The sequence below is a fragment of the Canis aureus genome, unplaced genomic scaffold, assembly GCF_053574225.1.
Source record: "Canis aureus isolate CA01 unplaced genomic scaffold, VMU_Caureus_v.1.0 ptg000209l_RagTag, whole genome shotgun sequence".
In the NCBI taxonomy this organism is placed as follows: domain Eukaryota; kingdom Metazoa; phylum Chordata; class Mammalia; order Carnivora; family Canidae; genus Canis; species Canis aureus.
The window spans coordinates 108,552-125,171 of record NW_027554481.1 but is presented as its reverse complement, the minus strand read 5'-3'; the positions used below and the strand labels follow the sequence as shown (position 1 = coordinate 125,171).

At 38.1% G+C, this 16,620-nt stretch overlaps 2 protein-coding genes across 11 annotated transcripts in view; one reads left to right on the top strand and one right to left on the bottom strand.

The window, feature by feature from the left end:
• Positions 1-3: 3 nt before the first annotated feature.
• Positions 4-9,494, bottom strand: LOC144309735 (leucine-rich repeat-containing protein 37A3-like; the record flags this gene model as incomplete). The annotated part of the gene is made up of 4 exons (XM_077890838.1): positions 9,360-9,494; positions 4,468-4,586; positions 481-2,294; positions 4-81 (listed from the first exon to the last, which is right to left on the bottom strand). Coding segments are annotated over exons 2-4 (1,995 nt in total), but the record flags the coding sequence as incomplete, so codon positions are not given.
• The window catches only part of LOC144309736 (leucine-rich repeat-containing protein 37B-like), a 110,489-nt gene continuing 102,321 nt past the window's right edge, over positions 8,453-16,620 (top strand). For 2 of the 10 annotated variants that reach the window (XR_013375628.1, XR_013375629.1), the window contains exons 1-4: positions 8,461-8,703; positions 9,399-9,479; positions 11,915-11,971; positions 13,907-13,977. Coding sequence is in view for 7 of the 10 variants with exons in the window: in XM_077890839.1 (XP_077746965.1) it covers positions 11,939-11,971; positions 13,907-13,977 (104 nt within the window). In the remaining 3 variants the exon portion in view is untranslated. Of the gene's footprint in view, positions 8,704-9,398; positions 9,480-11,914; positions 11,972-13,906; positions 13,978-14,019; positions 14,369-16,620 lie in introns of those variants that run through there. The other 8 variants (XM_077890843.1, XM_077890842.1, XM_077890839.1 and 5 more) reach the window with 7 other exon arrangements.

The following is a 16,620-nucleotide window of genomic DNA, read 5'->3' as shown; positions in this document are numbered from 1 at the left end:
CAAAATCATTACTACTACAGTCACAGATATTGCCAAGATGAGTTTGTTGTTATAGCCATAACCTGGAACTTCTTTTGTGAGCTAAAAAAACAAAAAACAAAAAACAAAGAACAATTTTTTAGAAATCAAAGAAAAGGATGAAAGCTAACTATTCTTAAGCTACTCTAAAACCTCATTCTTTCAGTGGAGTGGCGTATAGGTTCTTAAGAAATATACCAAATCTAATGTGTTATATAATTTTATCATTAGCCCTTTCTTCAATAATATATTTATCTTGTATGTTAAGTCCTCTTCTCATCTACCTGGGAAGAGTGGCACCATTCTCTAAATGAGCAAAGTGGCAGATCACTGTCTCAGCCAACATTAATGGCTAAGACAAGACCCAGACTGGGAGGCCCTGGTCCTTGTGCGTGGGTGCTTTAATTGCATGTCCTAAACTGACTAAAAGTTCAGACCCCATGGTTCAGGAGTTATCCTCACCTCACTTGACTTCTGCTCTTTCTGTTCACTCTGGGCTTCTGTGCTCTCATTGATATAGTTCTCAGTCTTCCATTGGTCTGTATCCCACTCTGCCTTGGACACCTTTACTTCCTGCTGCTCGCTGAGAAGCTTCATCAGGAGGCCTGTTCTGGAGATAAGCTTGGCACAAGCCAGTTGCACATTGGTCTCAGAGCAGTCCATTTTCAAAGTCCGGATAACATGAGAAATGAGCCTTCTCACGTCATTATTCGGGATGAGGGACCGTAGCTGCTGGTTTAGCTGAATTTCAAATAGATCACCTGCGGATGAGAGCTTTGCAACACTGAAGCCTGTGGGCTTTGGGGGCAAGTCAGTGACCAAGTTGTGGTATTCCCATTGTGTTTCATTGGTTTGTTTAACAGTCGGCACAAAGTTGTCTCTGGTGGTAGTAGAATATGTATTGGAAAGATTCCTACGGTTTGTGAATTCAGGGGGAGTTTGTTCTGATACAGTAGTGCTTCCTGGAGAAATAATTTCTTCAGAAGCATTCTGTGCAGTAGTGTTTTCTACAGTAGTGTTTTCTTTAGAAGGTTCTGAAAGAGTAAATAATTCTGGAAAAGGATTTTCCTGAGTTCGTTTTTCTGAAGATGAAATAGCCTCCTGTGAAGGGGAATCGATGAGGCTCCTGACGGCAGGCAATGGAGGCCTCTGTGCAGGCATCAATCTATTCGAGAGTGAGTTTTTCTTTCTGAACTTTTTACTTTTTTTGGTCTTGGGTGTTCTTTGGACTATACGTGAGCGAATTTTATGGAAAATATACTTTTTTCCAGAATGCGAGACTGGTCTGGAAATCTCCATTTCCCTAACTCTAGCATTCGCATCTTCTAAAACAACAATGGGGTAGGTTAAGTCTTCTGATTTGTTTCTCACCTTAGGTAGGGATTTTGGAGCAGTGGAGGCAGAAGGCCTGCCCATTATGTATTGCTTCGGGAAAGAAGAGGCTGCTGCCTTGTGCTCCTTTATGAATGAAGACTCTGTGTGGATGGAGTTTCCCACTAATTTCCTGGGCCTCTGGGCCATGTGAAGCTCCTCCAGCTCCCTTGGGGATGGTCCACTGAGCCTTCTTTCTTTGGCCATGTTCTTCACAAATGACTGGGCACTCTGTTTCCCTTGGGTGCTCTGAACGTCCACTTCCTTGTAGTGCCTTTTCTGTAGGTCCTTGGGGCCCTTGAGAACCCTGTTTTTTCTAAACCGCCTCTTCCGTACATTCTTAGCCTTGGGAAGGGTCTTTTCCTGTCCTTGGGCAGTTTCCAATTTCTTTGGAAAGATTTGGCGTTTAAATTTGGGACCTAAAATCCCGGGAGGTATAAGCATGGCAGTTTTTTCTTTCTTTTTTACCTCATCAATTTTTTCTTGAATTTCTGCATCTAACAAATTTTCCAGGAAAGAGAGTTTCCTCAGTTTATTTTTGTAAGTTGAATTGTTGGGTCCAGGTTCAAGAGAAGGGCTCTTTGTGTTGTTTTTCAAGTAACCCACAGGCTTGTCTCCATCTTGAACATTTGAAAACAGAGTTTTAATGAATGGTAGTAATGTTGATTCTACATCTTCTACATTTCCCTCTGAGAAATAAGGTAATATGTAATTCAGCGCACTGATAACATCACTTTCATCATTAAAGTCTAACTGCTCATTCATAAAGGCTGACAGACCGATGCCATTTTTGTCTGAGGATGCCTTCTCTGGCTCAATTGTCAGCTCAGTACTGGTACTCTTCTTCCGGGCTTTTAATACCTTCATGAATGATCCTTCTACATTCATTATAGATACTTTTTCATCTGTCAGAAAAAGAAGAGACTAGTTTTGATAATGAAAGGCTGATAGCACAGTTTTTGTCAGTCCGCAGTCATACATCCCAGTCATAAAAATTAAGAACCAGCAAATATCTGAGTACCATTATCAAGGACACAAACTCAAACTTGAACCTATATTGGCAACAACAAAAGGAGAAAAGGGTATTTTTTTAAATGGCTATTTCTTCAGAACCTTTCACAACGTGAATGACTACATTTAGGATTATTCCATAATCCTTGGTCTCCAAGGGCCAATTATCTAGCACTTAAGAAAAGCCAAGTCTGGAAGACACTCAGCTAAACTGTCTGCAAATCTACTGTGACTCCTGGTATTCATATACCCTGTCCTGTACTGCTTCAGATGCAGTGGGAGCAGGGGGTTTCCTCCTTCTATCTCTTCAGTGTGCTTGTTTTCTTGCTACTATCACAGATGCCCATGAAAACACCCACTGCTAGTAGGGCCTCATCTGGACATGCCCTCTCCATCTACCCATCAATTACTATGCTTGGTCCCTGCTCCCATATATTGCAGCTCACACAAAACATAAGCTCTAGACAGAAAAAAAGCACTAAGTCCACCCTGGCTCTTTGCTTAAATTGGGCAGGGAACGAGTGTAGGCTAAGAGATTTTCCAGGTATGAGAGATATGCCAATGTGGAATGTTCGATAAATCAATGGAATAATACTTGAGGTTTTAAAATGCAGAAGGGATAAAGAAATTTTTTGTCAGAATGTGAAGAAATATACTTCACTTTCATTTCTAATATTTCTAGCTTTAGTTATTAGGGTACCATCCAGAGCTTCCCACTACATGAAAGTCAGCATATGGCTTGTGTACATGCACAGTATCATCCAACCGAGTTTCATTTCCAGAAGAATTAGAAGTATTTTCAGCGGTGTTGATGAGAGTCAGAGGAGGAGGTAATAAAGGTCACAAGAAAGGAGGAGCAACGGGCTTGTAGAGAGCCCTAAACGGGACACTTGAGTGCTAGGCAACAGTACTTAACACCTCTGATCTAATTTTTCCTCACCTGTAAAAGGAGGCTAAACATGCCTATTCTGCCCACCTCTAAGAGATAAGGGAGTAATTAGTAAAAAATTGTTTTGAAAAATAAGCAACATTGTATTTACAGAGGTAGCAAAGTGTTATTTATGATGTACCCTAGATCATTGATAGGGAACCATATTCAAGCTATCTGGGTGCAGAAGCACATTTTGGAAGTCATGAAGTTAGTGCCAATAAAACATAGTATACAGAAAAATACTTAAAAGTATCTGAGTGTTTTTGGATAGAAAAGCTGAGGATTCAGAAAAAGTTCAGAGTTGGACAGTCCAAGAATAGAAGAGTGCTCTGTATCCATAAGAAGGCAGCAGCTTCTGGTTAGGGAACAGGAACTCTCAGGCTCTGAATAAACTTTATCTATAAATCAGCATCACTTTTACTCTTGATAACTTGTAAAAACAAACAATAAACAAAAATATATCTCCACTTGTCATATAAGACAAGGGGGACCTGAGTTCTGATACATATGAAATTCGTTTACAAATTATGATGCATATGTTTTCATTTGGGAGTAATTAATTTAATAATGTAACTGAGAATCTGACTTATAACAAAGGAATAGTTCTTATAAATTTAGGGATTTTAAGGGTGCCTGTGTGGCTCAGTGGGTTAAGCATACAACTCTTGGTTTCAGCTCAGGTCATGATTTCAAGGTCATGGGATTGAGCCCTGCAATGGGCTCCACACTCAGTGGGGAATCTGTTTGAGATTCTCTCCCTCTGCCCCTCCTTCGACTCACATCTCTCTCTCTCTCAAATAAATCTTTGAAAAAAAAAAAGAAATTTAGGGGTTTGAACTGTAAGTGAATAAAAATAATGCAGTGACATCATTAGTTAAAAATTGATCATTGTTGATTAAAAATAAAAATTAAAACATAAATAAAATTTAAAATATACCATGAGGTGATTCCTGGTTGGCTCAGCGGTTTAGCACCTGCCTTCAGCCTAGGGCGTGATCCTGGAGTCCTGGGATCAAGTCCCACATCAGGCTCCCTATATGGATCCTGCTTCTCCCTCTGCCTCTCTCTCTCTCTCTCATAAATAAAATCTTTAAATATAAATATTATATATATATCATGAGGCAATTCAAACTCACCACAACGTGTGGCATTTGTCAAACATTCACCGTCACAATGCAGCTTGACTGTCTTGCAAACAACCTCAATATTATTTTTGAGTTGGCAGAGACAACAGGACATACGGCTAGGTAATATCCTATAAATGGAAACACAGAGCATTATATTAGTGGTAAAGGGGTTACTTGAGTAGAAGATTCAGGCCAAGGTCTTCACAGGGCTCTGCATAAAGGAATTCTTGTGGCATATGATGGTTGGGTAGGGTTGAGTAGGGACCAGTTGGCCAATTGTTGCTCATGAATATTATAAATAAAGAGAAGGACAGAGGTGCTCAACCAATAGGTAAGGATGGTAGGGGGTATGATATACCTAGAATAAGACAGAGATAAGAACTGGGTGACATTGATCAGTAGTTCAGTTCAGAAGTATCTCCTTCTGACCCAAAAGTCTCACTTTGGGTTAAGAGCATACAGGAAGAGGGTAGACTTCTAAGAAGAGTCTGAGTAAGTCTAAAATATGGCCCACATCAAGGATAGAAAGCAATCAATCAAAACTAACCCAAAATCTACACAGGTGTTACAACTAGCAGACAAGGATGTTTAAAAAGTTACTATAACTGGGGTGCCTGGGTGCCACTGTTGGTTAAGCATCTGACTTTTGGTTTCAACTCAGGTCATGATCTCAGGCTCATAAGATCAAGCCCCTCACTGGGCTCCTAGATCACTGTAAGTCTGCTTGAGATTCCTCTGCCCCACCCACGTGTGCTCTCTTCTTTCTCTTAAATAAATTATAAAATCTTTATAAAAAAAGTTATAACAATATTTCTTATGTTAAAGAAAACCAGACTGATGAGGCACCAGGGTGGCTCAATCAGTTAAATGTCTGCCTTCGGCTCAGGTCATGATCCCCGGGTCCCAAGATCGAGCTCCACATCAGTTTTGCTCCTCAGCAGAGAGCCTACTTCTCCCTCTCCTCTGCTCCCCCTGCTTGTGCTCTCACTCTCTGTCAAATAAATAAAATCTTAAAAAAAAATCCCAGACTAAGAAACCCATGTCTCTACTTAGTGAGTTATACAACAACTTCAAGTGGCCTAATATATGCATACGTAGAGTCTACAAGGGAGAAGAAATATAATTTGAAAAATAATAGCCCCCAAATTGTCCAAACAGGTAACCCTAATAAACCCACAAATCCAAGAAGGTCAATGAACTCTAAACACAAGAAATATGGACAAAACTATGCCAAAGCACATCATAATCAAACTTCTCAAGCCATCAATAAAGAGAAAATGTTAAAAATAAGCCAAAGGAAAAACCTCCACACAACATATAGGGAAATAGAGATAACAATGGTAACATATTTCTTGTTGGAATTAATGGAACTCAGTAGAGCAACATCTTTAAAGCAGTGAAGCGGAGAGGGGACCAACAACTATCAAACTAGAATTCTATATCCAGATCTTTCAAAAATAAAAGCAAAACAAAAGACTGAGACATACAAAAGCTGAAAGAAGTCATCATTAGTAGATTTACACTGTAGAAAAGCTAAAGAAAGTATTTTCAAGCAGAAGGAAAATGATTGCGATAGAAATGTGGATCCACACAAAAGGAAGAAGAACATTAGAACTGGTAACTCCAAAGGTAAATACATAAGGTTTTTCTTACTATTTAAATATCTGAATACAATATGATTTCACTTATATGTAGAATCTTAAACAAATGAAAACTGACAACAAAAAGAAGAGAGAAACAGATTCATGAATATGGAGAACAAACTGGTGGCTGTTAAAGTAGAGGGCGGGGATATGGTCAAAATGAGTGAAAAGACGTAAGAAGTACAAACTTCTAGTTATAAAGTAAGTCTCCAGATGAAAAGTACAATGTAGGGAATATAGTTAATAATACCGTAATACACTTATTGTGGTATTAATTCTTCAATCACTATGTTGTACATCTGAAACTAATTTAATATACATCAACTATACTTCCTAAAGGAGTTAACTTATTGTTTAAACAAAAAAATAATATAGTGTGCTGTTTAGAAGTAAAGCAAAATGTATGAAGACATTAGCACAAAGGCCAGTAAGGGAGAAATGAAGTACACTATATATTGTAAGGTTCTTATGCCAATCATGAAATCATATATTATTTGAAGATAGACTGTGAAAAGTTAAAGATGAACACTACAAGCCATTAAACTACTGCTAAACTAACAAAACCTGAGTTGTAATTAACTAGCCAACAAATAAAATTTAATTTAATTTAATTTAATTTAATTTAATTTAATTTAATTTAAAAGTGTACTCAGTCATCCAAAAGTAGGAAGAAAAAGAAAAAAAATAGCAAAACAAAGAACAGATGGGACACATAGAGAGTTTAGTAGCTTTAAATGTAGTCATGTTAATAATTACATTAGGTGTAATGGTATAATCACCCTAATTAAAATATAAAAAAGCAAAAGCCAACTATATGCTGTCTATAAGAATCATCTGCAATAGAAATATACAAGTAGGTTAAAAGTATAGAAAAAATTGTGCTATGCTAACAGTAATCAAAAGAAACCTTGGGTGGCTACATTACTGTAAGACAAAGTGCATTTCAAAGTAAAAAAATATTACCAAGGATAAAGGAGGTTATTCCATCATTATAGGAATATCAACTAATAAAAAAGACATAACCTAAAAATTTATGCATCTGATAACAGAACTTCAAAATATATGAAGGAGAATGGCAAAGAGAGACAAATAAATACACAATTATAGTTGGAAATTTCAATATTGCTTTCTAAATAATTGACAGAAAAATATATAGAAAATCAGTAAAGATATAGCAGACTTGAATAACACTATCTACATACTTGACCTAACTGACATTATAGAATGCTCCACCCAAAATCAGAGTACTCATTTTTTTCAAGTAGATACATAATAGTTACCAAAATAGATCATAGGCTCATCTAATACCAGAATTCATGGGTATAACACAAGCCTCAATAAGTTTAAAAGGATTTAAGTCATTCAACATATGTTCTGTGACTACAATGGAATTAAATTAGAAATGAACAGATTTGAAAAATCTCCAAATTATTTAGAAACTAAACAACATACTTCTAAGTAACCCTGCCAGTCAAAGAAATCAAAAGAGAAATTAAGAGCTATTTCGTACTAAAACTGAAACCATGTCAACATATGGGATGTTGCTAATGCGGTGTTCAGCTTCCCCAGTATCCACTTTTAAGAAATTAAAAAAAGAAAAGAAAATTAATCATTGAATAAGGAGAAGAAATAGCATAATAGAGATCAAGGCACAAATAAAGAAAATGGAAAACAAAAATAGAGAGGCCAGTGAAATGAAAAGACAGTTTTTATTTATTTATTTTTAAAAATTGTAATTATTTATTCATGAGAGATACAGAGAGAGGGGCAGAGACATAGGCAGAGGGAGAAGCAGGCTCCCTGTGGGGAGCTTGAAAAGGGACTCGATTCTAGGACTCCAGGATCACGACCTGAGCCAAAAGCAGATGCTCAACCACTGAGCCACGCAGGTGCCCCAAAAGACAGTTTTTGGACTCAGTGAGGAGTCTGCTTGGGATTCTCTCTCCCTCTTCCTCTGCTCCTCCCACTTGTGCATGTGCATGCACACACACTCTCTAATAAATAAATATTTTTTAAAAAGAAATTATAGGGGCAGCCCGAGTGGCTCACCGGTTAAGTGCCACCTTCTGCCCAGGGTGTGATCCTGGAGACCTTGGATCCAGTCCCATGTCAGGCTCCCTGTATGGAGCCTGCTTCTCCCTCTGCCTGTGTCTCTGCCTTTCATTCTCTCTGTGTGTCTATATGAATAAATAAATAAAATCTTTTACAAAATAAAGAAAGAAATTCTATGTGGAGGTCAAAACTTTGAGCTCATAATCTAGAAATTGATGAGGCCTCAAATGTCCTCTAATTAATTCTTCTGCTCTCAGGAAAGATTAATTCCAGAATCTATCAAGAGCTGTAGTTACTTCTTTCATTTATGAAAGTGAGACTCTTAAGAGAGATGAGGAGAGTTAGGGGCTCTGGAAGGTTCAAATAACAAGTCCTTAAGTTCAGAGTTTAGGCAAAAGCTGCTTATTCAATACTATCAGCCTACTAGTTAGGTATCTAATAGCTAATTGAGGCAATATTTTCCTTTTACTTTTCCTAGAGATTTATCCTGCAATAAGATACAATCTATTGAAAGACGTACATTTGAACCACTACCTTTTTTGAAGTTTATGTAAGTTACAAATATAAATTTCATTATATTTGGAATTTTTGTTAAACTTAATTGTAAACCTCTTTGCTACAATCATTTTGAAATATGATTGTAATTTTATTAGTAGAAAGCTACTAAAATTATGTAGCGAATCTTTTTTGTCTGTAGCAAAGATTAGTGTAAGAATTATTATACAGATCAGACTGAATCATTCTAGAGAAGTGGTTCTCAACTAGGGTGATTTTGCACCCAGGTGACATTTGAAGTGTCTGGAGACATTTTTGGTTGTCAGACTGTAGATATGCTACTGGCATCTAGTGGGCAGAGGCCAGAGATGGCACTAAACACCCTATAATGCACAGGACAGCCCCTCTTAAAAAAGGATCCAACCATAAATGTCAATAGTGCTGATGTGAAATATTTTTCTAGAGAAATAAAGATTACCTAACACAAGTATTTATTGAGCATTTACAGATTTGTATCTAATGCAACACATGTAGAAACATGAAAATATAAATCTTTCATGCAAATTTTTTAAATTTAAATTTCTAAAAAAATTTTAAAAGGCATATCTTCCATAGCGAGATAGTTTCAGGATATGGAGAGGGTATTGAGATTATGTTTCATCCTATATAAATTGGAATCACTGCCAAAGGGTAAATGTTCTGAAAGAATACCTTTTTTCCTTCTTCTTTTGCTTGTGTCTTTTTTTGTAGAAATGTTAGTTGCAATGTATTGACGGAAGTGAGCTTTGGAACATTTCAGGCCTGGCATGGAATGCAGTTTTTACATAAGCTGTAAGTGAAATAGAAAATAAACACATGTAAAAAATAAACAGACAAACAATATGTAAAAACATCATACATTTATTGGTTCAGTGGATGTTAAGCCCAGTATGAACTCTGAAAAGTATGTCTTAAAATCCATTCTTTTTTTTTTTTTTTCAAATGAAACTAAGGTACAAAGAGGCCAAGAGGCTTGTCTATCTCATAAATGGCACTCTCAGCTTTCCCTGTACTCAGCTTTGGTATGGGCAATAAAAGGCCCCAAGCAAATAACACCCAAGTCAACACTATCCTGGGAATCCATGACAATGATGCTTCTCCAATAGGGGCATGGTCCTTCAAATTCCACCTCTGAATTTAACTTTGATTCCTGCTAATGGGCAAAGTTCCTAACTGCTTCAATGCATGCAAAATAAAGCTTCAAAGAACTAAGTGTAGGGGAATTCTCCAGGGAGCAAAAGTGTGGGTGCTTCCTCAGCCATCAGCTTCTTTTAAATGGTAAAGCAGAAAGAACTGCTGAGAACCTGCCACAGGGCACTTCTCTCACCAGTTACCCAGAACATTATTTTTCAAAAAATGTATACCTCTGAGTAAATCATCTGGGGGCCATAAGAACCTTTGAGGTATGGTAAAAGATATTGTTTGTGTTAAGTTGTGTGAAAAATGTTCATGAAATACATTGCTGTAGCATAATTCCATGTGGCTATTTCCTGACTCTTCTTCAATAAGAAGTGTGTTATTCCCTTTCGGCTGGAAAATTCTGTGATTTCCTGGTGATATAAACAAATCATAGTGGGGGATGTTCAATGGCCTGAGGGGGATTTTAGACTCAAGGTGAAGATCTTCCTCTAAACGTGACTTTGGAAAAGATTATCTTACCTGTCTTGTAGTTCAGAAATATTATTTCACACAGTTTTTTTTAGGATAGATGAAGGTGTTGAGGGTGTGTCTGGAGCTAGAGGGACAGTTCCTGCAGATGCCTATCTGTTGAAGGCTCCTCTCTCCTCCCATTAATTTGCTGATGCCTAACTTGGAAAAAGACTACAGAGGGTCAGTTTTTTGCTTGCGAACACCCCGGAGAAAAGGCTCATTGGGTTTCTGCACCAGGAGGTTTTGGTGCATCAATATACTGCCTTAAACTCACCATCTTTATTTCTAAGCATGTTATCACACCAAGAGTCTCTTAGAAGAATCTGAATTTCCAAAAAAGAAAGAAAAGAAAGAAAGAAAGAAAGAAGAAAGAAAGAAAGAAAGAAAGAAAGAAAGAAAGAAAGGAAGGAAAGGAAAGAATCTGACTTTCATTATAGTTATATGGGCAACACAAGAAAGAATATGGGGGAATCAGTTGATAAAAATCAATGAATTCATTGAAAAACATTCACTGAGTGCCATGTCCAATACATGTCAACACTGTACTAAGTACTGGGGGTACAAAGAATAAGACAGGGACTGTCCCCAAGAAACTTTCATACTGGAAGGAGAAAGATGTTGACAGGAAAACACACGGGAGCCGTGCGGGCATCCATGCAGCAGGGTAACAAGGTAGGGGGTTGACAAGGTAGGGAACAGGTTGTGGGATAGAAAAGACTCTTAATGGATGAAGCAACAGCTTGTTTGTGTTGAGTTTCTGTGTGCATCTTAAATAACAGAAAAAGGTAATTAAAGAACCAGAGCTAGCCAGTATTGATAATAAATTAATACTCATGTCATGGGACTTGAATACAGCTTCGAAAACTAATTCACAGTTCCTTCTGAAAGATTATCACGATACAGTAAGTGTGTACTGGGGGTTAGGCTCCTTTTTTGTTTGAGGTCAAATTTTTCTAATAGACAAAGCTAGTCTGCTTTAGGAAATCTCTGCCATAGTGAAATATAAACTTCATTGCATTTCTTTCCAAAGGCAAGTTGCCAAGGGAAGATGCCACCCTTTGAATTAGTCATGTTACCTGTGTGACATGTTACCAAGGTGTTTATAAGTTGAAACAATATTTTCTCTGGCATTAAAGAAGTCTGTAAAATGTATAGGCCCTAGCTGAGGTGGATTTATTTTGAACTGACCAAAGCTTTAACTTCAGGGCTCCTCACTTCCATAGGCCCCTTCCAAGGTCTTGAGAGGAGTCCTAGCAATTTTTATATTCATAATGTTGCATGTTTTTATTAGACAGGATTTCCCAAAGTAGATGAGGTTCAGGCCCCACAAGACCTTGATTGACCCTGGGTTTCAGGTAATTATAACTCAGTAAGCTTCTTGAATGAAGCCTCTAAGTTATTGATAAATACTGACTGAACAAGTTAGCAGTGTGGTAAAGTCTATTTTGAATCTGAAATCCACCTCAAAGACATGCCAAGAGCTTATTAATGAGGTACCACCTTTGGAGGTTTTTGTTTTCTTTGGCTTTAATAAGGTACCACTTTTTGAATGGTAGTAATAATCATATCTCTTTCAGATAAAATCAGGAATGAAATAGATTATGGAAAACCAGCAGTGGTTGATAATCCAAAATGTTAAGTATACTTTTCTTCTTTTCTGACTTTAAAGTGCTTCTTCTTCATTCACCTACACAGGTCCAGACTGATGGATTGTTTTTAAAAATTCTTTTAGTCACTTCACTGGTTCTAACAATACAAGCTCCATGATTTTAGAAACTGAAAGACTCTACCATGTAGAAGGGCTATATCTTATGCAAGTAGAGTACATTGACATGCTGGCTTGTCTGTGGTACCTCAGTGTTGTGCTAAGAACATAAGCACTAAGAGAGAATAAGGAAATTCTAAGCCTTATCCCTATTGAATTATTTACCTCACTGTTGAGAATACCAATGAGGCAGGTGTGGCCATACTATGAAGGCAAATTGAGCTGCAGTCACAGAGACACCCTAATGCTTCCCCAGTCATCCAGCATTGGTTTCCTTTAGATAGCCGTGTGCACACACAAGTTTATACACTTCAGGGTATTGTCATCACTTTTTGGTATGTACTGGAAATCCTGGCAGCTTCTTGTTCAGATTCAGAAAGGCATAAACATTAAGGGTGAAAATAATAACTCAGTCTGTCCTTTGGGAGGACTCAGGGTGGCTGTTTTATTATTTTCTATTAGTAATAGTTCAAAAGGTTTGAGACAGTCATACCCAGCAACCACTATACTTTCCTTCTCCCAACTGCATCTTATTCTTCCCATGCATGTTATTAACGATACGTATCTTCTTTCTCTCGGAACCATAGCAGTTCCTCCTCTGCCCCATAATATTTCTTTAATACCTACCTCTATTAGGTGCTTACTGTGTTCCAGGCACTATACTAAGGACTTTTATGTATTGTACAAGCAAGATAGTGTGACCAAAACTCTTAGATAGTGCCTGCCACATGGAAAATACTCAATACATGCTCCCTCACACTGTATCTCATTTTCGTTTTTCCAACAGCTCTTGTGATGTAGATATTGTTATCCCCACTTTGGGGACAAGGAAATTGAAACACAGAGACATTGGGTAACTTGCCTAGGTTCACATTGTTGATAAGTGGCAAAACCACTTACAAGATTTGCAAGTAATACAGCTCCGCTTTCCCTTGTACTAGGAGCTAAATGATGACTATTTGGCTTTTGGTGCATTGTCTCTTGGAGTTGGTTTCTAACTGGAATAAGAGCTTTAGAGCAGAGAACTCCTTTTCCCTAAGACAATCCCATGCTTCTGGAGCTCCTGGCCATGCCACCTATGGGTATCCCCAGGCTTTCTGCTCACTGCCCCAGGGCAAATGTAACACCATTACTACTAGGCACCTACTCTATGCTCAGCCTTATGCAAGATGCTTTGCATATGGTCTTTCATTTAATCCTCAAATCGCCTTATGAGGTAAATGGTACTAAGACTCAGAGATGTTTGTTATTCAAGTCACTTCACCAGGAAGTGACAGCCAGAATTCAAGCCTAGGTCTGCCTGCTTCCAAGGGCGCTTGCTTCTTCTGCTGTTCCTCACTGCCAGGAACTCTTCTTTAAAACTATTCTCAGAACTTTGATTAAGATATAGGCTTACCATTACAGATTCTTTACATTTGGCCCCTCCCCTACCCCTGAGAAAGAATTTATGTGATAAAGTTAGTTAGAAGTCTTGTATTGAGGAGCTTCACGTGGGGAGTCACATTCTCGTGGCTCATGGACATATGTAGATGAATAAAGGAAAGGGGTTATCCATCCCCAAGTACTTCAAACATACTGGAACAGGGTCTAGGTCACTCTACTTATTTCTTCGACTGTCTTCCTTCCAGGAGCCAGTTTTCCCTGCCTGTCTTGGGATTCTAGGATAGATAGTTTGGAGTTTGTCCTATTTTAAATTTATTTTCACTGCCTACTTTGGATAGTTTTTCAGCTAAAGCTGTTAGGATTTCAGTACATTCAGGACAGTGAAGACATGCTTCAGTCCTCAATTCTTCTGTCTCCTTAGTTAATAGAAAGGAAACATAGTCCATCTATCTGGACCCGTATAGAAGAATTTGGAGAAAAAAATAAAAACAGGTAAGACGTGTTCCCTTATTTTGTGAGCTACCTTTAATCCGTCCCATTGTTCTACAGCAAAAAGCTTTTGCAAAAATGCAAGAGTTTTCCTCTTCAAATAAGGTATAGTTTTCAAAAAAATCATTTAGAATAATATCTCTTCAACTTTGATGACAAGACAGCCTTTAAAGCTAATAAAAACTGTTGTTTTATTTTACTTCCATAAAGATAACCCTGTGAATGTCAAAAAGCCAGTGGACTAGGGGTCAGCACATCTTTTATCTGCAAAATGAAGGAATTGAACCGAAAGGAAAATGATCTCTAGTGTGATGTCCTCAGTGAATCTAAACCACTCGTATTGTGGTTTGTAGAAAAGCAGTTGCTATGGAGTACTCCACCTGTAAACTTTTGGGTCAGTTCTCATTCTGTCCTTCCTCCAGGCACAGCCTTCATGAGGAAAAGATAGCGCTAAAGACAGGAGGAGGAACAAGGATAATTTAGAGTGGCCCCATATTTTGGTTTCACTAGTGATAAATGCAGGATGTTAACCTCAGTAGGACAAGGGCTGACTGGTTAAGAGGAAACACTGAGCTGATGGGTACAAGACCATGGGTGAACACTCAGGAAAGAGTGGACGGTTAGAGAACTGAGATAATTTGGGGGAAGGATAACAAACTGTTAAAACAAATAGTTTTGGCTACATAATGGTTTATAGTCATTGTTTTAAAACGCACGGAGGGAAGGATGCAGAGGTGGAGGAGCTCACAAGCACATAGCCCATCAGTGAGCTTATAGATTTTAATGCCAATTGTTTTTTAAAAGCAAAGGATAGGGCAGCCCCGGTGTCTCAGGGGTTTAGCGCTGCCTTCAGCCCAGGGCGTGATCCTGGAGACCCGTGATTGAGTCCCACATCGGGCTCCCTGCATGAAGCCTGCTTCTCCCTCTGCCTCTGTCTCTGCCTCTCTCTCTCTCTCTGTGTGTGTCTCTCATGAATAAATAAATAAAATATTTTTAAAAATAAAATAAAAATAAAAGCAAAGGACATTCAACATCTCAAAGTAGAGGAACTGTGCTTAACCAGACATGTGACACTCATATTCTTCCTCTTCATTATCTTGCTGAATAATAACTAGCATTACAAATCCAATACATTAATGGTACTGAAAAAAATCTAGAAGAATGGGAATAGGAAGAATAGGGGAGTTTCCAAGGCAAGAACAAAAATGTATGGCTCCCCCCACCAAAAAGTCTGTCTCCCAACCTCACTACCACTGGCTCCCTCTGACCTCAGTTGTAGAAGAGTCCAAGTCTTTTCTTTTCTCCACCTACCAACATATTTGGTGTTCTACCACCCAGTGCTCTATTTTTTTTTTAAATTTTTCTTAAATTTTTATTTATTTATGATAGTCACAGAGAGAGAGAGAGAGAGAGAGAGAGAGAGAGAGAGAGGCAGAGACACAGGCAGAGGGAGAAGCAGGCTCCATGCACCGGGAGCCCGATGTGGGATTCGATCCCGGATCTCCATGATCACGCCCTGGGCCAAAGGCAGGCACTAAACCGCTGCTCCACCCAGGGATCCCCAGTTCTTTATTTTTAATTGAGATATAATCCACATAATAGACTATGCAACATTGTAAAGTATACAGTCCAGTGGTATACTTCGATAGACAACAGCCACCCTAATTCCAGGACAGTTTCATCACCCTCCAAAATAAATACCGTACCCATCAGCTGTGACCACCCCCTTCTTCCCTCCTCCCAGGCAACAACTAATTCCCCTTCTGTATCCTAGATTTGCCTCTTCTGGACATTTCATACAAATGAGTGTCTAGCTTCTTTCACATAACTGTTAGCTTCAAAGTTTTTCCATGTTGTAGCATATATACCAGCACTTCATTCTTTTTGAAGGCTGTATAATATTCCCTTACATAGACACATCACCTTTTGTTCATCTGTTCCTCAGTTATTGGACTTTTCAGTTGTTTCCACTTCTATTATTAATAATGCTGCTATGAGTATTCACATACATGGTTTTGTGTGGACATATGATTTTAATTCTCTTGGGTACATACCTAGGAGTGGAATTGCTGAGTCACGTAGTAACTCTATGTCTAACCCTTTTGAGGAACTGCCAAACTGTGTTCCACATGTAACTATGCCATTTTATGTTCTCACCAATGTATGAAGATTCCACTTTCCCCATAATCTTGCTACCGCTTATCATTCTCCATCTGATTATAGCCATCTTAGTGAGTATAAAGTAGTATCTTATTATAGCTTTGATTTGTATTTCCCTAATGACTTAAGACATTGAACATCTTTTCATGTGCTTATTGGCCATTTGTGTATTTTCTTTGGAGAAATGTCTCTCTGAATCCTTTGCCCATTTAAAAGTTCAATTATTAGTCTTTTTATTGAGTTGTAAGAGTTCTTTATGTGTTCTGGATATTCTGGATACTAGACTTTTATCAGACATATGATTTGCAAATATTTTCTCCCATTCTGTGAGTGGTCTTTTACTTTCTTGATAATGTCCTTTGAAGCACAAAAATCTGTTTAATTTTTTATAAAGTCCAATTTGTCTATTTTTCCTTTTATTATTTGTGCTTTTGGTGGCATGTCTAAGAAACTCTTGCCTAATCCAAGGTCATAAAGATTTCTAAG